Source organism: Solanum dulcamara, chromosome 11 (assembly GCF_947179165.1).
Source record: "Solanum dulcamara chromosome 11, daSolDulc1.2, whole genome shotgun sequence".
Lineage (NCBI taxonomy): Eukaryota > Viridiplantae > Streptophyta > Magnoliopsida > Solanales > Solanaceae > Solanum > Solanum dulcamara.
The window spans coordinates 54,959,422-54,982,856 of NC_077247.1; the positions used below are offsets into that span (position 1 = coordinate 54,959,422).

General features: G+C 34.4%; 3 protein-coding genes across 3 annotated transcripts; 2 read left to right on the forward strand and 1 right to left on the reverse strand.

Moving 5' to 3' along the window:
- The first annotated feature begins 5,458 nt into the window (after positions 1-5,458).
- On the forward strand, positions 5,459-10,334 carry LOC129873700 (caffeoylshikimate esterase-like). Its single transcript, XM_055948836.1, has 8 exons — positions 5,459-5,719; positions 6,783-6,812; positions 7,226-7,349; positions 7,434-7,580; positions 8,531-8,661; positions 8,739-8,876; positions 9,138-9,236; positions 9,970-10,334. Exons 1-8 carry the CDS (start codon positions 5,576-5,578, stop codon positions 10,186-10,188), a joined length of 1,032 nt encoding a protein of 343 aa, XP_055804811.1. The 5' UTR covers positions 5,459-5,575; the 3' UTR covers positions 10,189-10,334.
- Positions 10,335-12,450: 2,116 nt separating this feature from the next.
- On the forward strand, positions 12,451-15,718 carry LOC129873042 (protein ABA DEFICIENT 4, chloroplastic). The gene is made up of 6 exons (XM_055948033.1): positions 12,451-12,665; positions 13,426-13,657; positions 14,355-14,455; positions 14,713-14,841; positions 14,925-15,013; positions 15,434-15,718. Exons 1-6 carry the CDS (start codon positions 12,618-12,620, stop codon positions 15,582-15,584), a joined length of 750 nt encoding a protein of 249 aa, XP_055804008.1. The 5' UTR covers positions 12,451-12,617; the 3' UTR covers positions 15,585-15,718.
- A 377-nt stretch (positions 15,719-16,095) lies between these two features.
- Positions 16,096-22,405, reverse strand: LOC129873041 (uncharacterized). The gene is made up of 11 exons (XM_055948032.1): positions 22,133-22,405; positions 20,215-20,407; positions 20,023-20,108; positions 19,619-19,703; positions 19,201-19,279; positions 18,943-19,076; positions 18,714-18,800; positions 18,520-18,623; positions 17,842-17,972; positions 16,776-16,886; positions 16,096-16,445 (listed from the first exon to the last, which is right to left on the reverse strand). The coding sequence occupies exons 1-10, from the start codon at positions 22,189-22,191 to the stop codon at positions 16,777-16,779; spliced, it is 1,068 nt and encodes a 355-aa protein (XP_055804007.1). The 5' UTR covers positions 22,192-22,405; the 3' UTR covers positions 16,096-16,445; position 16,776.
- Between the last annotated feature and the right edge of the window lie 1,030 nt (positions 22,406-23,435).

Below are 23,435 nucleotides of genomic sequence, written 5' to 3' on the forward strand. Positions count from 1 at the left end.
TTTTTAGTAATCATCAGCTCGATCGATTTCTTATACTAGCTTTTCGTTACTCCAGCTTCAGGAGTAGTAACAGACTGCTTATTGGTTTCATTAATTATCTCATTGTTAAATTAAGTTGTACTTATTTAAGTTTATACAAAATTAAGGTACTTTTTTATTTAATATAAGTTGTACATGATAACATACATAGAAAAAAGACACTGATAGACAATGATAAAAAGAAATAAAATTTGATCCTACCTCATGACAGGAGAATTGTCCAAGACCAAGAACCCTAATTGCCCACACCAGGGACTCAATTCAACCTACAGAAATAAAAACATGCATGCACAAGTCCACAAGCTGTGAGTGGAGGAGGGGGGAGGGGATTTATGCTTGATTGTAGAAGCGGAGATACTCATCATAACTGTAAGGTGACCAAACCCATTCCATGAGCTCAAAATCCCAATCAGCTCTAGTAGTTAAGGTTGATCCCTCACCATCTGCAGGGGGAATTTCCATCACCTTCTCTTCATTTTCAGGAAAAAAGACAGAAAACATAGGATTAAAATTAACGTCAACATTTTCGTAACTAGGTTCACCTAATTTCCCCAAATCGATTATCGTCCCCAGTTCCTCGAAAGCCTTAGCATCTAAGGGAGGAATTTCCTCACTCGATTTTTCAACTGAAGTACTTTTTTCCAACTCTCTCTTCATTTCCTCCTCAACATTTTCTATGTCTACTTTAACCTCCTCAACACCACCCTCGTTACGAAGAGAACCCATGATAATAGAGAGAAGAAGAAAAAACGGAGAAAGCAAAGGAAGAAAAAGAGAAGATTTTTTGTGCTTCAATTGAGGGGAGAAGTGAGTGAATATATAGCGAGGGAAGCAAGGTTATGGTCTTTGGATTATATGTGCATGCATGACTCAGCACATAATTACACACACACTATTAACAAAGTGGTTTTTTCTCCCACTGATATTATAAATCTGATTACATGTAACCGTTACAATAATCAAGTAATATGCATTAAATTAAATGAAGAGTTGTCTAAAAAGTAAGCTAGTTTAGATAATAAAGCTAGTTTACAAAGAATTATGTGTATTAACTTAATTCAAATACAAGATAAAGAAAATAAGATGATTTAAAAACTTTAAAAAATTAATTTTTTATTTAAAAATAAAACTAAAAAAATTAAAAATATATTTACTGACGTGGCAGGCGCGTGCGTACAAACAAAACCAATTTAATTGGTTAAAGGTGTCACGTCAGCACAAAAATTGCACGAAAATACAAAAATAATTAGTTCGGGAGTAATAGGACCTACTTAAGTTAAGGTGTGTCACTGAAATTTTGGTCATAATTTAACTCAACTTACGCGCTATCCCTAGGAAGAAAAGAATTCAATTTTTTTTCCACAAAGATCATTTAATTTGCCGGAACGAAACCAGCACATAGTATTGAAATCTTGTAACACCCAGATGAGAAAAGGTAAAGAACTCTCCAAAAATTACCAACCACTTTTTTTTTGCACCTGGATGAATTTTACAATGTGAACGTTTGCTTTTTATTTTTTGGTGTTTTGCTAGTTTAGAGGTTAAAGATTCTGAAAGCAGTATACATGTGTAATGAATGAAGGTTCTAGAGTACTAAAAGTATGTGCAAGTTTTGTTTTATACTAAACATACAAACTAAGAGATAATTACAGTTCAGTTTGGTGGTTTTCTATTGTCATCGCGTCAGTCTTTTTAGTTTTTCTCCTCTGAAACAGTACAAGGAGATAAACTGATAGTGTGCAATGACAGTGCTACTGTAGAATTATTTATGTGTGTTGTTATTGTGACTATTAGAACATTAATTAGAGAGTTGTTTTTTACACAATATTGAAACAAAAGCTAAATTGAAGGGAGAAGCTTATGAAAGCAATTTTATTTAAGGAATGGTTGATCAAGTCTTTTATAAATAGTCGAATCTTATTGAAGTATTAAGAATCCTATTTTCTTTTTTCTGGGGTTTTGTTCATGAGCACTTAGCTTCCTATTCTTCTTCGATAGAATAAATTTACGTCTCCCTTCTTTATTGATTTGGAGAAAGGAACCTAAATCATGAAGTGAAACCTATATCATATGCTAATTGGGCAAATGAAACTTAACTAAAACGGACACAGAAACCCTAAGCAGAAGGGTGGAGAGGAATCTATTCTATACCATATTATATTTTTTCAAATTGTCAAAAAATTTGAAAACCCACTCAAGTGCATTTACGGAAGGCAATAAATAAAATTGATCACTATAAACCCGGCCCCTTACATAAAAAAAAATTGCTTAAGATGCATAAAAAATATACAAGAGAATTCAAAAACATCCCTGCTAATTAATGTCCAAAATTTTTGTCTTCCTTTTTTTCTTTATTCTAGTATTTTTTTTCCCCCTTTATTGAGCATGTTTTATAGTCAAATGATTATTCAGCTGATGAAGTTCCTGTTATTTAAAGTTCATTAAGGAAGATTCAGCCATAGCAACCAGATCAGAGTTTTGGCAATCAAAGCCTTCAACTAGGGGTACATACTACATAGGTCGATTTAATTTGCTTTTTAATTAAAAAATAACTAAATCAATTATGTCTATTTGCTATAAACCAAATCAAATCAACCTACAATGTGAACGTTTGTTTTTTATTTGTTTATTTTTTTTTTTGCTAGTTCAGAGTTTAAAGATTCTTAAAGCAGTATCCATGTGTCGTGAATGATGATTGTAGAGTACTAAAAGTATGTGCCAGTTTTGTCTCATACTTGACATACAAACGAAGAGATAATTACAGTTCAGTCTTTTTGGTTTTACTCCTCTGAAACAGTACAAGGAGATTAACTGATTATGTGGCAATGACAGTGCTAACGTAGAATTATATGTGTTGTAATTGTTACTGTTGGAACATTAATTATAGAGAGTGAGTTATTTTCACAATATTGAAACAGGAAACTAAATTGAAGGGAAGTTTATGAAAGCAAGTCTTTTAGAAATAGGCGAATCTTGTTGAGCATTAAGAATTCTATTTTCTTTTTCAGGGTTTTTGTTCATGACCGTCACCAGTGTAGCACTTAGCTTCTGATTCTTCTTCGATAGAGTAAAGTTACGTTTCCCTTCTTTATTGATTTGGAGAAGAGGAACCTAAATCATGAAGTGAAACCTAGCTATATGCTAATTGGGCAAATGAAACTTAATTAACCAAGACATCCAGTGCCGTAGATCTCTACGGAGAATGATACAGAAATCCTAAGCAGATGAGTGGAGAAGAATCCATTCTATACAATATTACATATTTTCAAATTGTCAAAAATTGTGAAAACCCACTCGAGTGCATTTACAGAAGGTAAATAAACAAAATTGATCAACTATCAATCTGAATCCTTGCATAAAAAAATTGCTTAAGATGCATAATAAATATACAAGAAAATTCAAAAACTTCCCTCTATTGCTAATTAATGTTCAAAATTTGTCTTCTTTTTTTCTTTTCTAGTAAAATTTTCTTCCTTATTGAACATGTTTTATAGTCAAATGATTATTCAGCTGGTGAAGTTTCTGTTATTTACAGTTCATTAAGGAAGATTCAAGCCATAGCAACCAGATGAGAGTTTTGGCAATCAAAGCCTTCAACTCTAGCTAGTGCTTGAGTTATTTTGCCCCAGTAATCTTGCCCTTACACCTCAATGATGACGAATTAGGTGAAGCTGAAGTAAATGCACTAATATAATTGGTGATGATGATAAACAGGTTAATTGCTTTCCATAATTTGCAAAGCACACATCATGAAATAATGGGTTCATCGCTCGGCTAGGCGGTGACCCATTAAAGGAGTAGATGATGATAGCATTGAAGTTATATCATCCTGCTACACCACATACCAGCATGAATAATTAAAGAGAAAATCACATCATCAGTTCAATTCATTACGCCGGTATTGGATATAAGTTAAATCTCTTAAACTTTCATTATGTAATAGAAGCGTACATTTGAAGCTGTGGTATGAAAAAAAAAAAATGAAAACACCGGCAGGATCGGTGTAGAAAGGACAGAAAAGGCAAGTGGGACAGTTGGTAAGCAAACAGGTGATCTATACACTCAAGTTGATGAAGTTTGATATGAAGAAGACAGTTATATATAAACATTTAAGGTAATGAAAACAAATGGCTGAATCCCTATTGAGGGCACAAGGCATAGGGTTTTTATATATCGTGTGATTTACACATCAATAACTACTAGTATATTTCAATTTTCCTATGAATTACACAGATTTATTACACCACGTATTGATGTTTACCCTAGATCCCAGCATTTATGAGATTACGTACACTAGGTTGTATTCCTCATATAACCTAGCAGAGGTTCCAAACCCTACTAAAACCGTCAGTTCTTCTACAATTCCCTCTAACACATGGAAATGGCTAATTCAAATTTTATACAAGATATATCATTCAATATTTTAAGTTGCAACAAACAAAGTAGTTCAAATCAATAGAGATTTAAAATGCAATTTAATTTGCTCAGGCCAGAAGTAGTACCTCTTCGAGAATGAGATCCAAAAATACTTTTGCGTGGATTTTGAATCCAAGGCCTCAGCTTGATTACTGTTCCTCCACTAAAACGCCAAATTAAATACTAAATGTTAACCATTTAATAGTCTAGAAAAAAAATGAGAGGGAGAAAGAGAAATCACCTGAAAGAAAGCTTCATATATAACACATTTAGAATTTCAATTTACTCGGCTAGGTTTGGGACAAATCAACATAAATTGTAGAATTAGTGCCACAATACATCGTCAAAATCAGAAATTAATCCACCTGAAAACCGATACAACCGGCAGCAAGGGAAAAACAACTGTCCATGGCTCTTGACGGCGATAGGTGGTAATAAAAAAGGAGAAAGAAACATAAATAATTTGGGGGGAAATTGGCTTGGAATAAGCTCCTCGTTTGGAATTTTTTTATCTTCATTAATAAATTAATTAATTAAATAAATATCTTCAATTAGTCATCCTAACTTAATTGAAATTGAAGTGTAGGTATTATTGATGATGAATTTCAAATTAATTATGATATTTTAATATTTTGATATTTAAATTTTAACAATGTAAGAAAAATAAAATACACTATGCATTTCTCACTCTGAATTAAATATTAAATGTATTATTTTTTTCTAGATTGATATTTAGTACCGTATTCATTAAGCTTATCCATCCTATATTTGGCCAAGTCATGCCCCTAATCGAGCGACCAATCCACATAGAAATTTCTCAATATGGTCAATAATTAAACTGGCCTGAAAAGTAAAAGTAAAGAACACATTTCAATTTTGATCTCTAATTTATTTATTTTTGTCAAAGTTGTGTAATCCCAAATACTTTTCTTTTTATTCTAAATTTTACACCTTCTAGAGAAGTGTTAGTGTTGAATTGACTGCTACATTTTTATAAAAGCCATTCATCAGATCCTATGTGCATTAAATTCCTCATTTTTTTCACTTTCTATCTGCCTAGAGTATTTTCTTTGGGAAACCGGAAGGTCCATTATTTCAGTGAGAGTAAGAGGGCTCTGTAATGGGGAATAAGGTGAAATTTCCAGGTATTAGTGAGGAACTGCAGAAGATATTAGATGCAGATATGGACAACGTGGACGCCAGGCGTTGTGCTAGGGAGGCATTCAAAGATATTCAGCTTTCGATTGATCATATCTTATTCAAGGTATAAGTTCGTGATCTTGGTTGCCCATTGTTGATATAAAGATAGACTTTTAGCTTCAAAGTTTGGATTTTTATTGCATATAAATGATGGAATATTATTGTGTGGGGTCCAGTCCCCACCTATTTTTTCAAAAAGTTGTTTGCTACATTTTCTTTATCAAAAGTTACTGGCCAATTTTTTTTTTCTTTGTCAAAAATTAATGCAATTTGCAATTGTGAATTGCAGTTTCTCCGTGTTGTTTATCAAAGAAAGTGGCGAGGTAGCTTAGAAGAGTTCCTATAAAAGGAGATCTTCAACTCCTCATTTGATACACACCAAGGCAGAGAGAAATATATTTGAGCCGTGAGGTTTCTATAGACTATAGTCTATATATATATAAAAAAATAGTCTGTGAAGAAAAAATAGAGTGTGAGCGATATTTTTTAGTAAGGTGGAGATCAAAAGAATGTTATTCCTTTTGAGTGTGTGGTAAAAGGGTTTCCACGTAAATTCTTGGTGTCATTATTTTCCCATTTTATTTCTATTATTTTCCCATTTTATTTCTATTATTTTGACCATATATATTTTTGTGTTAGTCCACATTTTCCCAACATATTGGTCTATGGTGCAAATTGCAAAGGTAATCAAGTATTTGTGTGGGATACTATATAAATAAAATGGTTCTTGCTCAATACTACGAAACAACCTCTCTATAGCTTAGGGAATAATGTGCTCTTTTTTATGCTGGAGTCATAGCTTGCAACATATCGAACCTGAATGCTAGTCTACTAGGATATTAACGTAAAGTAAACATTTTATCTGGTTAAAATTGTTTTATGTACATCAATGTATCATTGAGAATGCACCTTCTACTGAAAGTTTGTTATGTTGTCTTTGTTAAGATTGTTATAGCTTTTGGAAGTGTTCACAGTTGAGAAGCTTGTATACATATCTTACCTTTATTGTCTACTGTAATGGAGGACTGAATGTTCCCAAATGGGAGTGATATCCTACGTGGAAGTAACGTGTTTCTTACTGATCTTTTATGTTCTTTTAATGATTGCTTTTTCTATCTTTGCACCAGGTGCCACATGCTGGATTGAAGATGGCGGAGGTAAAGCTTGTGCTCTTATTTCCTTTTTTCTAATGTTGTTGGAAACATGTTGATGCCTCATTGCATGATTTTCCTTACTAAACCACCAATGTTGTTAGCTTGTTCTGTACTTTGTAGTCTAGTAAGTTATGGCTTCTTTCTACTTTTCCTTTTCAAAATGAGAGATGATTTTAATAGCTCATAAAAACAAAATAAATAGAAATAAAAACAGATGGAGCTAATATGACTTGGTCCCTCAAGGATGCTAAGTCAAAGCAAGTGGCAAAGGGGATAGTTTGAGAAAGATGACTTGGTCCCTCAAGGATGCTAAGGAAAAGCGAGAAAAGTCTATTTTAGTGTACAAGTTATTGACATTTGGATGTTATAGCCATAATATTGATGTGATTTACATTGTATAATTTTCTATGGTACAGTTTTATGAGGTTAATTCTCGAGGGCTTGAAATCTTCTCCAAAAGTTGGCTTCCAGAGACACATCCAAAAGCTGTTGTCTATTTTTGTCATGGTTATGGGGATACATGCACTTTTTTTGGTGAAGGTTTGTGACTTGCAAAAGCATTTAAAGTCTCTCGACAAGTTATCTTTTTATAAAAGAATTTGTAATAGTTATCCTTATCTGTAGGTATTGCAAGGAAATTAGCATCTTTTGGTTATGGAGTAGTTGCCATGGATTACCCCGGATTTGGGCTTTCAGAAGGTCTTCATGGTTACATACCAAGTTTTGACAAGTTGGTTGATGACGTCATCGAGAATTACTCAAAAGTTAAAGGTATGATTTTCACAATTAAATGTATTCTTCTGAGAGGGTCATGAAGACACAAATAATATGTATAAGTTGGATTCAAAATATCTTACATGTGAAGGTGTGAACCATGTGAGCTTAAGTTTTCATTTCATTATTTTTGTATAAAGCAGATAGCTCAGTTGATGCTGATAGTCAGCTGAAGATGTTTTAGGCCTGACTGATAAAGGGCTTTGGCCATCTCTAAAACTGGAGAACGGCTGTTAGCTTGTCTTCTGATGAATTAGTGAAGTCTGATGTTACTTTTGGAACCCTCCTGTAAATGTGAAGCAGCATCTTATTGCTGTTCATTTATGTAATTCCTTATGTTTACAAATCAAAAGAAATATCAAATTCTTACCAACATACTACTTATGGCAGAGTTGTATGAAACTACACTCCCTCAGCTCATTTTCTTAGTCTTAGTTTAATGGGGACAAAGAGTAAAGTGTGAGGGAGACAGTTCCCATTTATAGTAAGTAGAGATTATCGAGGGTCAACCTACAAGTAAAATGAAATAATCTTTCTTTTGGGATGGAGACTTGTTTAAGTGGCTAAAAGAGGGCCAGTTAATAGTGGTCATCTGAATGACCTAAGTACTCCACGAGCTTGTGAAGCATAATCGTATGGCTGACCTTATTTGAACCTGGTTGTTGTTACCCTCATAGAATCTTCATCTGTCGACTGCTGAGTGTTAGAAAGTAAATAGAACATATACATGTTTCATGCCGGAAAAATTTGTGTCCTGCATTAGATAAAAATGTAAAATATTATTTATGTAAAGCAAGCTGCTAGTTCTCCGTGTAATTGTTGCTATTTTGACAAGCATCAAGCAAGATAGCCGGAACATGATGACTTGAAATGGAATGTCATAGCATTTTCTTATTCTTCTTGACCCTCTACTGGAGAAAAATCTGACAGTTAATAGGTGATTGCAGAAAAGCCAGAGTTCTGTAATCTACCAAGCTTCCTATTTGGGGAATCCATGGGTGGAGCAATAGCTTTGAAGGTGCACCAGAAGCAACCTAATTCTTGGGACGGTGCTGTTCTTGTTGCACCTATGTGCAAAGTATATCTCTGGAAATGCTTCTCAATTCTTACTGATGGCTCTGATTCATATAGACTGATAACTGGTTTGTCTTATAGATTGCAGATAACATGATTCCATCATGGTTAGTAACACAAATTTTAATTGGCGTCGCAAGGTTTCTTCCAACACAGAAGCTAGTTCCAACACAGGATTTAGGAGATTTGGTAGTCAGAGATGCAAAGAAGAAAGAACACGTACGTATCTCTTTGTTTTCTGTAATAAAACAGCTCTGAATGGTAATATGTTTTAGAAGATCAGGAAAGTGATGGATACAGAATATTAGAGGCTAATAATGCTTGTGTCTGGAATGCCAGTGTTACCTATCTCAATTGCATTAAGTGATGTTGACTAGCTTCTAGTAGGACTATCTTGTTTGGTTGAACATCATAATTAGATGCGCAGATACAACCCGCTCATTTCTCATATAAGATGTAACCTGTTTCTTCTCTGTGCAGACTGCCTATAATGTCATCTCTTACAAACATAAACCCCGTTTACAGACCGCCCTGGAGTTACTGAATGCCACAAGAGAGATAGAGAGGCTACTAGAAAAGGTATGTCACGTGTTTCAACTTTTCTTTGAATTTGTGTAAAAATTCATTGCCATGCTAACTGTTTAAAGTTTGATATGTGAATATTTTTCATTTATGGGAGTTGCTCCACAGTCAGAATGTGTTGCCCTGTGTTTGTATTTAATGAGGTTCCAGTTGTTTCTTGATATTTAGAAAACTTTTCTATTTTTTGTCTGTGTAATTTATTCTAGTTGGTGTATCATATTTTGCTCTTGTAGTTTAGGAAACACTTGTCCTCATTTAGCTTGATAAAGAGCGTCGAGAACTGTCCATAACTGTGATCAACTTGTAGAACTTGTTCTTTCTGCAAAAAAGAACAAGTAGCATAGATATATAGAGGAGAAGTTGTGACCATCAGTAGATATGATAATATAATGATTGAAGGTTATTTAATGGAGGTAGGAATCACTTGGAGGGAAGCATCATGATTCATGGGGTTTATCTTTTATAATATAACACAATGAAAGTAAAAGGATCTTATATACCAACTAGTTAGATATATAAAATTAGTTCTCTGCTTAAGAATAAGATTGTTAGTGCCTGTGCAGAGGTGAATTGGAGCAGTAAAATTGATGTCCCTGTTACTATGCACCTGAAGGATAAAAGTGTGTGTATGATTCTACAGTAATAAGCATATGACTGAGTTCCAACACAATATGCGTCTGTAGCCTTTGTATATCGTATTGTTACGATCAACATATTGATTATTTTACAGGTATCTCTGCCATTGTTAATCTTGCACGGAAAGAGTGATGTAGTCACCGATCCATCCGTTAGCAAAGAACTATATGAGAGGTCAAGTAGTTCGGACAAGAAACTGTTCCTTTATGAAGATGCTTTTCATGCCTTGCTCGAGGGTGAGCCGGATGAAATGATACTTCGAGTCTTTGCTGACATTATTGCATGGCTGGACGAGCATACCATCTCCTCCTAGCCATTTCTGCAATTTTCGTGTTTTATGTTTGTTTGCTAATTTATCTTGTAAGATTTGTATGGTAGAAAGACCCTGGTGGACCTTTGTTGAGTTGTACATGAAATAAAAGCAATGCAGTCATTCTAATTTTAACTCTTCAGGACATAATCAAGGCTTTCTTTAATTTCTCAATGTGTTCTATACAATACGACTACGGTAAGAGAAATGAGAGAGCACTATACTCTTTTGTGGAGGTAGAATTTTCATCAAAAGGTTCATCTTAATTTTACTAGAAAAATATATTTGTATGATTTCTGGCAAAGGAATTCGGATGAACCCATTTATCAATTTTATTTCGAAAAAGAACAAATATACCCTTGTATTATTGAAAATAGTTTAAATATACCTCTCGTATATCCTTTCTGTTATACTTTGAGTCAAATTTACCCTTATAATTAACGGAGCGACACATGAAAGGCTATGATTTAAAGAATCAACCTAATTTAAAACAACTCACCCCACTTCAATAATATAACCCGACCCAATCAATAATATTAATCCACCCAACTCACTCTTCAAACAAGAAAAACCTACTGCACAAATAAGTTCCTTCTCTACCAACCAAGAGGTCTGCGAACTGGAAAAATAAAGGAGGAGGAAAAACAAAACGCAGCAGCAACGTAGAGATTCAATCAGTGCTAAAGATAACAGAGTAAAGGTGACCCTTTAAGCAAAGTAGACAGAGTTGTGGGGCAACTTAGAGAAGAGAATATATGACATAATTTGAGAAAGGCAGTATGTTCAAAGGGAAGGAGGTAAAAGGACCTGAAATGATGCACACTAAAAGATAATTTTACCACAGATTTTATATGATAAAAGAGAGCGAATACAAAGACAATTTAACAAATTATCAACAATCTAACAACCACTCCATGTGTGTTAAAAGCTCATCCATAGGGGCTCCTCATTGCATGACATATACATCACACTGCAAAACAGTAAGTATTTGAAGAAGGTGCGGGAAAAAGTGGCACTGAGTTTTTCCTTAATCTTACTCAGAAAAATGGAAGACACTGACAGCACTTTGGAGAGTGAGTTGAGTGGGTTAATATTATTGATTGGATCAGTTTATATTATTGGGGTGGGTGTGTTATATCCGAATTAGGTTTATTTTAAATTAGATTGATTATTTTAATTATAGCCGTTTCATTGTCTCTTCGTTAATTATAAGGATAAATTTAATCTAAAGTATAACGGAATGAATATATTTAGTCCAAAAATATAATGAATGATATATTTAAACTATTTCTCCCTACTTTTCGAAAAGTTTAGGATAATCCGGAGAAGAGGAAAAAGGATAAATCTGTCAGAAGTTGGACAATCCAGCGTTATGTAAATCCAGAATGCTTCCTTATAATGGTCCACGTTTGTCTTATTTATGAGGCTTTATTTATTTCTCTGGACATATAAATGGAAATTAATAGAATATTTGATCTTGAAAGTGGAAAAGAGAAGTAAAAGGAAGAAAAATATGTATATTAGTTTAAAAGAATCCCCTTTCTTATGTTTGCATGGTTTGGGCAACGGAATAGAAAGGAACTCACATATGTTATAGATATGGTGGATTTGGAAATACTCTTTCAATTTGAATACTAATGGCAATCAGAAGTAGATTAATGACCCTATATATATAGTACGAACAAAAACATCAGCTCCGACAAAACAAACCAACAGATGACAATGTTTGAGGCTACTTTCAAAATGGTCTCTTAAATATGTACAGAACAATTTAGTCTTTTAAATTGTCAAAAGTTAACACTTTTAATCTTCACTAAATATTTATCAAATTTTATGTATTAGATTTAGCGGGAACTATGAAAAAAAAGAAGAGGAAACTGGTAAGAGCTCACATCACATTTAGAGATTCCTATTTATTTATTTTTTGTAGTTTTTGTTATTTTATTATTATTTTTAGAGTTTAGTGCAGCTTTTTAAGGGGCAATTTTGGCTAATTTTTTTATTTTATATTGTCATAGCGTCTAATAAAGTAAATATATTTGAATTTGATGAGACTTTTTTTGGTATTTATGATTACATCTTTATTTTCAATTATTTTTGTCAAATCTAACAAACAGAAATTGTTAAATATTTGATAGAGAATAAAATGTTGACTTTTTTGCAAACTTAAAAGAACCAAAATTGTTACTATTTTGAACAAATATCAAACATAAAGGGCCATTTTTGTCATTTCTCAGATTTAACTTGGTGAAATCCCATTGCCATTTGAAGTTGGCCAGTTTCACTCTTTATGTGAGAGTAGAACTGTTCAGTGATCAATTTAGACCCCCATTTCTTTTTCTTATTCTAACAGATGTTGTACTTTGCTATGTTTAATTTTATTTTGTACCTTTTCTTATTGTTGTTGCTCCAAATTCCCATACCCATCAATCATGGCCTTATCTTCTACTTGCTTTTGTCATTCCCAATTCTCACTCAAGGTATACCCTTTCTGCTACTACTCTATTCATAGCTTGTAATATATGTTGTTCTTCATTTGTGTAGGTAATTAAATTGGTGTTTATTGTTCTCAGTTTTTGAATTAAACTGACATACTATTTACTACTACTACTACTACTGTATGGTTGGATCTGAAGTTTCCCATTGAAAAAGAAATTGTCAAATTTGAGAGCAGTTAAAAAGCTAGTGAAGATTCCAGGTAGAGACAGTGATGAGCAACTAAGCAATCAGAAGAGATTACATCAACTTTTTCTATCATTTGAACTTTGAAGATATTTTTGGCTATAGGGATTAGGAGGTGAAAGAAAAGGGGATTGGGGTGTTTGGGAAGAAAACCTTTGAAGAATGAGGTCGCTAGTGTTTGGAGGCTTACTGAATTGAGTGTCAATCTGGTATCGTTGAATTATGCTACTCACTTCGTCCCAATCTAAGTGTTTTAGTTTGACTGGGTATGGAGTTTGAGAAATAAAGAAGACTTTTGTCCTAAGATATGTGTAGTCCTTTGAAAATCGTGTGGTCTTAAACTTGTCCGGTAGGATGTTGGAATTGGAAAACTTACTAAATATAGAAAGTGACACTCCCTTTGGGACAAAGGGAGTATTGAGGCTTAGTGAATTGCATATCATGCTTAACACAGCTTCAATAAAATTAAACACTGCCAAGTTTGAAGCTAAAATGAAACGCCAACCCTGCTAAACGATTATGCAATTAGAAGTAATCAATCTTTACTACTTTCTGTAGATGGACAGCTGGACACCTGCTCTGTCATCAAATATCCTATGTTATATCAGGAGGAACCAGCCTCCAGCCTCCACACTTAAAACAATAAACCCTGACCTTTTAAGTCAACAAGTTCGGAAACAAAGAACCAAGCATGGCAATGAGTGGAGTTTCCTCGGAGGATCAAGAGTAATGTGTCAGCCTAACCTCCAAATTCTTCCACAAAGAAGAAGCTACAGAGTGTCTGCTATGTGTAATCTTTTCTTTCATTGCTTCGATAGTCTTTATCATTTATCTATAGTTCTCAATTTGTGTCTTGCTACTTTCTTTTTGGTTCTTTTTGGATAATTCTTGGGTATCAACTATATGTGGTCAGGAATCTGGTTATCCATCTTAATTTACAGTCATCATATAATGATGAGCTTTAGGTTATTATGACACCTTCCTGCCAATACAAATGTTAATTAACCACACTCAGTAGAGAAAATTTATTACAATGCTTATTAACTTTGTAAAAATACTTTTATGTGCCCTTTTCTAAACGTGCCACTTTGCTTAATATTCAAACCTATTATCCTCCTTTTAGATGAACCAGGGAAAACAGATTAAAAAAAGAAAAGAACTTGTACAAGTACATGTTCCATGTTCCGTTGAAATCTTGTTTCTCTCATTACGTTGCTGGATTTTCTATCTCATGTCAATGAAAGAGTATTCTTAATTGTTAATGTAGATGTGTGAACTGCCAGTGTTGCATCTTATCCCAAGAGACAGTTTTGATGTATTGTATATGGAATATCAAACTAAATATGAAATTGATCTATTTGATTATAAATAAATATGTATATGTATGAATAAATATTTGTGAAGTTTCTTATTGTTTACTCTCTTTGCAAATGTTTCGGTATCATTAATTTTGGACTTTTGGGACAACTGATGTCTTGTTTTTACAGGGTTGCCTAGTTCTCAAGTAGCTAGTAGTGTCTTTACGCTAGGAACAGCAGGCGTTCTTCCGTTTTACACCCTCATGGTTGCAGCACCTAAAGCTGAACTTGTAAGTTATCTCAGTCCTGTAAAGCAACATTCTATTGTTTTTTCTTTTTCTAGAGAGTAAGCTCTCTGGTTATATTATCAACTTAAGTAGCTCTTGTTTATTTCTTTTCTTGGAAGACATAAAAACTTTTACTTGCCAAGTTCTCTCTCCTTATGTCATGCACAAAAGTAGAACTCATGGGGCATGATTTCAGTTGCATTGATTTTGTGCCTTCCCAAAATATATTGTAATAGGGCATAATTAAATAATTAATGCAGACCAGAAAATTGATGGAAAGTGCCATACCATATGTTGTGCTTGGACTTCTGTACGCTTATCTGTTGCACCTGTCTTGGACACCAGATACAATTCGGCTGATATTTGCTAGTAAATACTGGCTTCCAGAGGTTTGTTCTTGTGCTTAACAAATGATAGTTGTAATCTTGTGCTGATTCCGTGATTTGGGTTGTTGACATTTCATTCTGTTCAGCTGTCTGGTATAGCAAAGATGTTCTCCAGTGAGATGACATTAGCATCTGCTTGGATTCACCTATTGGCTGTAGATCTTTTTGCTGCAAGGTCTCTCTCTTTCTCTCCTACGTACACACTTTATTGTATATGTGTTACATTGTCCCATGTTAGTTGAGGAAATGGCCAGTTGTCTCCTTATAAGGTGTTGCCATGTTGGCAAATCCTCACCTTATGAGCTAGTGTTTGGGGTTGTGTTGGAGCTAAGGTCCATCTTCCTTTACATGGTACTCATCCAGATTCTTGGTTTACTCAATGTTAGGCTTTTATGTTGTATTATCCATGCTCCATCATATTACCTTGGCCATTTCTCAATTCTTGAGCTAGCTTTTAAGATTTGAGTTAGATTCAAGGCCGTTTTCTTAACAGTATGTTTATGCAGCCTGTTTGCTTTCTGGTCCTATTGGGTTGAGGAAAAGGGAGGAGGGTGCCTTGTTGAACTATTCTAATGCTTCTTTTTGTTTGAAACAGGCAGGTTTATCATGATGGTTTGCAAAATGGTGTTGAAACGCGGCATTCTGTGTCTCTCTGCTTGCTATTTTGCCCCATTGGAATTGTTATTCATCTCTTCACCAAAGCTGTACAAAGTAGTGCAGAAAAAACAGTGCCGAGAACTCACTGACAGAGATTTAACAATTTTTGCCTGTTTTTGACTAATGTAACAGTGAACAAAGTGTAATTTTCATTCAACTACATATAAGTATGCAAGTTGTATATCATTGATCCAACACTGCTTGAAGCAGTTGAAAATCGAAATCTGCTTACTTTTACTTTTCAGTAAATCCAAATTCTTTTTAAGATGGCGGAATGTCGAGTTTCTTCCTTGGATCTTCCTCCTGCCAAACGAAAACAAAAAAGCGCCTCTTCTTCTCTCATCCAACTACTGATAGGATGCAAAATAAGAACTTCATATCTCATATTTGCTGTAAACGTTGCCTATAATTGACTTCTAAGTGACATGAAAGTTGAAATTTGTTCTAATATCAGTGAACAGTAACTCTTCGTAAAAAGTTGAGTCTTCTTTCTGGCCTCGGAAGAATCGCTTGGGTCGACTCCTGGGTTCATACACATGCTCACTATATTGTTGCCTCACAACTAGTCTTCCTCATTTTTCATTCATAATAATCAAGAACTGGTAGAGAAGAAAAGAAAAAGTCCATAAAAATGGAAAGGTACATATACTGTTTGTACAAATATTTCGCTAACCCTGTTGGTCATATAAATCAAATCATAACACATTCAATGTAGATGCAACATGGCAACCATCAACGGGAATGGGCACAGAACGTTTCTGCTTGTTATATATATTCTTGAGGTGCTTTCCACGATTCCAGGCACTCGATATTTGGGCATAACATGGGAAGTACTGATATTATAAATAGTTTCAGGCCAATTACCACGACACAATAAGGAGTATACCAGAAAACGTGTTTCTCCTCATTTGCATCACTTGTCAGAGTCAAAAGTATGATTGCTGTTTCACCTAGACAAACAAAAACAATGAAAGTTCAGAAGGAAGCACCAGTATTCTCATGGATTTGAGTTTCGTTACTGCTTACTGTAGCCTCATAATTCTCAATGAAGCAAAGCTAAATGCCACCAAAACATCATTCTAATTATATATTCAGTAGCTTAAGAAACACTATGTTGCTAGTTGAGAAAATTTTCTTTTAACTTCATTGGTTAATAATCTAGAGACACTAATTTATCCAAAAGCAGAGCCTTGTCACCATCTTCCGGAAAGAGATGGTAATAGCTGAACAAAGGTAAAAATAAATGAAGTAACCAAATTCTTTGAGAAATGGTTGCTCACATCAAGTAGGAAGTGGAGACATTTCAATTTGATCGTCCAAGATGCCATTGGAGCTTGAGCCTTGGAAAGAATCTCTCCTAGAACGATCCAAGGATGTAGCTTCATATATGCCTACAAGATTTAGAAGTGAGACCAACTCACTAACCAATAAATGACTCAGGCAAAGTAAGTATCATGCAATAACATATGTTTGTTTGTTTTTTGAATTTTAGGTGAGGATGCGATAACATATGATGATTCGACAAAAGAAATTTATGACTGATAGCGACTATAAAAGCAACAAAAAGGATTGCAGGTTTGATAAAACATCTCAACATAAAGAAACAAATGCTTGATCAACCTTCAATTCTTCAGATTATTCTCCACCACTCTACCTCATATTCATACCTGTGATGCAAAAACTATCACCCTAGAGAAGCTTTTGAGTAAAAACATTATGCAAACAATTTTTTCTTTCTTTTTGATAAGTTAAAGTAATTCATTATGAGAAACAAAATAGAAGAGATTACATAATGAACATGTTATAATAGTTAGGTCAAAACTCCTTTTTTTTTATGAGGTCAAACTCAATTTCAGTGCCAAGCATTTTTGAGAAGCAATATTGGGATGGATGGAATATATCACACATCAGAGTTGGAGAGCAACTCTTGGATAGTCATATTAAATGCAGTTACCAAATCCAACCTGAACTCTCGGGTGTCCACTTTCAAGCCTTTAAAGTCAGTCCAGCTTGTGAACTCTAATATTACAATAGTCTGCATGTATCTTTCTTTTGATCGAAGAACTAGTTAAGATATGTCTCTAAGGAATAGAATTTGAAAAAATGCTTCTTAATCATTTAGGTGGTAATGCTCATCTTCACCATCTCTTCTTTTTTCTGCTGAAATGTAAGTATACTACAATCTGGATGACTAAACTGAGGTCTCCGAACTTATTCATGTTCAACAATCATCATTTGACAGATTCGATTAGCAAAGCAGTCGGATATGCAGAAACAGCTGTGCAGGAACAAATTGGAAAAGATGAACTCCCACCCCTCCCCACCCAAAAAAAAAATGCATCATACCAATTCCCAAGATGGCGACACAAACAAGAAAGCCGAGTAACGAGAAGTCCATTTTATATAATATCTCCATGACAATGATGCATCCACCTGCAACCATTAAGTGCTTTGGAGAAGAGAAAACCATATGCAACCTACAAATGGATAATAATGTAGAATTTCCATATGAGACTGTTGACTTGCAGGTCTAGTGAAGAAATCAAATGAACTCAAAGAACATTTCTGGTGATAGGATCTAACATACCCAAAGACGTAACAAAGACCACAATATATGCTTCTCTTACTTGATCTCCATCAAAGACGACAAAAGTAATTACCAAGCAGGAAGGTAACTCATTTACTCAACAACAGTTGTTCTTACCTTGTAATGGTCCATGACATAAAAAGTAAAGATGGAAAAATGAAATGCTAGCAGAAGAGAGGGAAAAATGCATGCAAAGTAAGAAGTCATGAATCAATGCTGACAGTAATGGTACACCATCAAGATAAAAGTTATGGAGAAGATATAAATAAATTCATATTCCTTGCCGAAATAGAGATCTTTAGACAATCAGTTAAAATTGCTAAACATAAATTAATAAGGTCAGATAAGGACCAGACAGTATTTGCAATAGCAATCAGTTAAGAGTAAGTAAATTAAAAAAATTTAACAAGGATCAGAAAGAGATCACAAAATGTTACCTCTCCTCTGCGATGCTATCAATGTAAAATATCAATATCATCCCAAATAAAATGGTGCTTGAAAAAGCCCAGGCAGAAAAGGGCAGCTCTACATTGTTAGATCCCTGAATGTCTCCACACAAAGAGGGAAAGCAATTTAAAAGAAGAAGAGATTCTTAACAACATAGCCACCGAAGATATCAAACTGTACTCACTATAATCATGTCCCACATGGCAACAGGAAACAAAAAGCATGTCGCAGAAGTAAGGGTTATGGCATGGAGTCGCCTCTTCAGTTGATTCTGTGTAAATACAACAACAACAACCCAGTGAAATCCCACATCGTGCTGGATCAAATATTCAAGGGTAGCTTTTACTTCCTCCTTTAAGTACCAGAGAATAGAAAGTTAACTGGATCAAATAGCTTGATGGGACTTCACAAACCTTAAGTGAGACCCGTCTTGCGATCACCCTCCGAAGTGCTGACAAGACTCCAGCAAGAATGGGAAATAGCATTTCCTTCATTCCTACTAGCTGTTCGGTATGTGCTTCATCAGAGGAGGAGGCATTGCTAAATGGTATTTGTTTGTTAAGTTGGTTGCTACATAAGATTCATCTAGCAAGCAGAGAAGGGAAATGAAGAACGGAGTGCTAATGTAGAATGAGTTTGCTAGAGCAAAAAGTTCATTATAGAAAGGATATGAAATGGAGAATATGTAGCCATCGCCCATCCTTGTGATAAAAAGTAGAAAGATGCAAGCATTGCAAGGAGTCCACCAACCTGATGATGGGGAAAATAGCAACGAATTACCACCCAAGAAAATGCAGAGTGAAATAGAAAATTTTCCAACTGCTTTTCTTTCTAATAAGTAAGAGAATTTCAATTGCTTGATCCCATTTTCTAACATAACATAAACTTATAGCTACTAGATCATAAAGAGAAGAAATTAAGTTTCCTAGTGTGAGTCCTGTATGAAAGATATGCAACAAATTTAAAACAGACAGATCCACAACAAGTTCATGCTTTCAATAATCAGAAAATTATATCACATGAAAGTATGAGGATTTTTTATAATTTCAAAGCCAATAAATAAACACAGTAGCTAAACAAGAATTATACCTTTTTCCAAACATGGCCCCCCCTGCCATACAGTACCCCGGATAATACTCCTAGAGCAGCACCAGAATACTCACCCAATATGGCCCTGATTGGATAAGAATATTTAATCGCAAGGAGGTACTAGTTAATTAAAATAAGAAGAAAAAAAACAGACAGATGGCCCAAGCAGAACCATCATATGTTTTCATGTATAGACAGCCACAAGGGCAAGACATAATGATGATTTGCCACAGAATTTGCATACCAAAATTACCTACCATGTGGTTATGCGATGTACACAAATAGGATTTTGAGGTATATTAGTGCCAAGAGTTACTGAATAGGAAAAAAAAAGGACAATACAAAAATCGAATTCAGAAAAGGAAAAAGGTGACAGTAAAAATATCACTCAACCTTGAACTTACCGAACAGGACCACAAGATTTAAGGCCCTTTCCCCACAAGACGAAGTAAAGAGCTGTTATACCACCATTTACAACTGAAGGTACCACCTGTCGAAAGAAAGATTATCAGCAAAAACGCATAAGTGACAATGAAATGACCTTCCGTTACTTTTTTGACATTTATTAAAGGAAGAAAATGATAGCTCTACTAGACCTGTGTATTAGCAAGTGCCCTGCCCTTCCAAGGCTTTTGCGCTATTAGAAACCAGATGCATGATGGAAGAAGACAGCAGAACATAAATAGAACAACTGAAGCCCCTGTCTGAGACAAATAGCGGTACATGGAGTAAACTGACCATATTCTCATAAAGTTCCCAACAACATGGATTATCTGCAAGGGGGCTTGCCTACATTGATACAAGTATGTCAGTAATAACTTCTGATGTAATACGGAGCAAGCCCCACAGACAGGAGGCAAAGCTTAACACATGAATCAAAACTAAATTAATGAGTCCATTTTTTCCACCATTTCCTCTTAAAGATCAACGATTGATAGCCTTATTTACATTAGAGTGTTAGGAAACTTGCTTAACTAAAATTTTAGAACTCAAAACCAATAATACAACGGGTTTATCCATCTGTGCTTCTGACTATTCATGAACTTAGCAAAATCTTGGGAAGCCACAATGAGGAGAACCAGAGGTCTTAGGTTCAAATCCCAATGGAGGCCAAAACACTAGGTGATTTCGTGATGGTGGGAGGTAACAGGTACCCGGTAGAATAGTTGAAGTATGCACAACCTGACCCAGACACCACTGTCATAAAAAAATCTTGGAAAGCCAGGATTTGGATAAAAAGACAGTATTTTCATCAGTGTTGTCAAAAGCAAAAAGCGCAAAAAAGCTCTAAGGTCCATTGGGGCTTTAAGCGCAAAGCGCAAATAAAGCGTGGGCTTTAATGAAAAAACGCACAGAGGGAGAAAAAGTAGAAAATATATATGTTAAGTCCAAGACTAATAATTTATAAGCATGAATGACAAATAGATGAACAAAGAAACTGAAAATAATTACAATAAAGTGTGATATCAATTGTTTAGTGTTGTCTCTTCAGAAGAGGTTAATTGGCAAGGAAAAGTATGCCTTAGAACCTTGATGATGACACTGAAGCGCACATTAAGGGAGGCGAAGCGCTCAACATGTTTTGAACCTCGCATTAGGGCTTAAGCGCACTTTAAGTGAGCTTTAAGCGCGCCTTGGATAACACTGATGTTCATTATGATAACGAAGGTTGCATCTATGAAAACATAATATTGCTGGAAGGATCCGCTTGGCCAATTTTCAACCAGCTTTTAGCAGGATGAACTCCAGCATTCAATCAGCTGATGAAAACAATGGCCCTATTTCGGTATGACATAAAGAAAAGAAAACATTTCTTGGCGAAATCATTTTGCAGTGCTTGAGTACTTAAGGGAAAAAGTTTCACCAAACGAGAAAAATACACACCAGTCATAGGCTTAGACATTTCCCCTCCACTCTAGATTTCACTTATTCCTATCAACATATAACCATTATTTCTTTCTTTCCTGCAAACTATTATTACCAAACAAATATGCATCATCCCAACCCCAACTATCTACTACTACTAAAATTAACCATATTTATGCCTAACCAAATGCTGGAAAATAACAAGGAGATAACTCTCTAAGATTAAAAAAAAATTACATTATACAGGGTCAAAATACGCATGCTTCCAAATCTTGTTTGCCTCCGTAAACAAATAAATTGATTCACGAAAAACAATCGAATGATTAACCAGTTAATACAAGGAGTGAATTGGGCGTTGAATCAGTACATTTCTTAGTTACTCCAAAGAGAAATATCCCACACAAAAATTGCCATGAGAGGGAAGGGAGGTTCAATTACCTGAGTCTTAGAAGTAGGAAAAATTCACATTAACTCCTAAACTTTGAATCTTCTCAAGGAGATTAATTTTTAACGAACAAAGCACCAATTAGTATTAGAAAAGGCCAAATCAAAGTAAGCAGAAATGCAGTGAATTTAAAAAAACAATAATTTTAGAAAATCAAAATATGATTAACATGCGTGTCTATTGCAAAAGTATATTTGACATACCTCATGGTAGCAGGGTTAGATGATCCTCGATTTTCTGAAAGTGGCTTCGGAGACATCATTTTTGCAACAATTAATTAATCTGTTTTTAAGCTTCAATGAAGAGATTGAGAATAAACTGAGTTTAGTGGTAAATGCAGAGTGAAGAAGAAACTGAATGCGAATCGATGAGTAAAACAATAGAGAAAACTCATTGATTGGTGAAGGAGTGCAAGTCCATGAAAGACGATGTTGATCTCGACAACGAGAACCTCCCTCGATCCGCTCACGTGGAGCTTTGGGCTGAATGTTGGATAATAGGATCTAATTAATTGGGCCAACCACGTTAATGGCCCATCTCAGCCGGGCAAGTTGCACAGATACACTCTTGAAAGACCGCTATTTAGGCATGGCCGAATATTGCAAACTATATTTAGCTAAAATTACTTAAATACACATTTTATTTTATCATATTCTTTAAAAAAAATTATAAAAATTTCTACTATTTCTTATTCTCTGATACATACGCGATGTATCGATCGAATACATCACTTTACATGATGTATTATGACATCGAATACATCACTGTATGTCATATATCGATCAGATACATCATTTCTACATCACTTTATGTGATGAATCGATTGAATACATTATAATATCATGAAGTACGTGATGTATTCAAATTTCACCAAAAAAAAGAAATTTCAAATATCTTTTAAAAGAATAGAAATAAAGTATAATTGAAAAAAATCATTATGAAATTTAGATAGAACAGTATTTTATCATTTTAGAATCAATTTCAGACTTAAAAGTTGAGAAATATCAAAGCCAAACTTTAGTTTAACATATTATTTGTGCAGTTTGAAATATTTAGATCAGAGGCTTGATAGTCCTCGATTTCAGACCTAAGTATCTGAATTTAAACTACCAATCTAATCTTTAGAATTGGCTTCAGTTTCAATGAAGTCCAACTTCAGATACACATTTAGGTTCGAGGTACACCCTTCAAAATTTAGCTCAATGTTTCACAATAGATTCTCCGATATTTTTGGCTAGCCATTTTTGGGGGGAGTTTTATCACGTGTCTGTCATAATTTTTTTTAAAATATATATTTAACCTTTTAAACAAATATGATTTATATTCATAAGTTTTAAAAAATAATTTAAAATATACATAAGTTTATATTAACATTTAATAATTAACATGTTTCGTGAAAAGTCATAATAGTGAACACAACTACTATGAATATGAAAAAAGAGGAAGAAAACAAAAAAAATCACTGATTTATATACGAAAAACTACAATTATTATTGTAATTAAAAG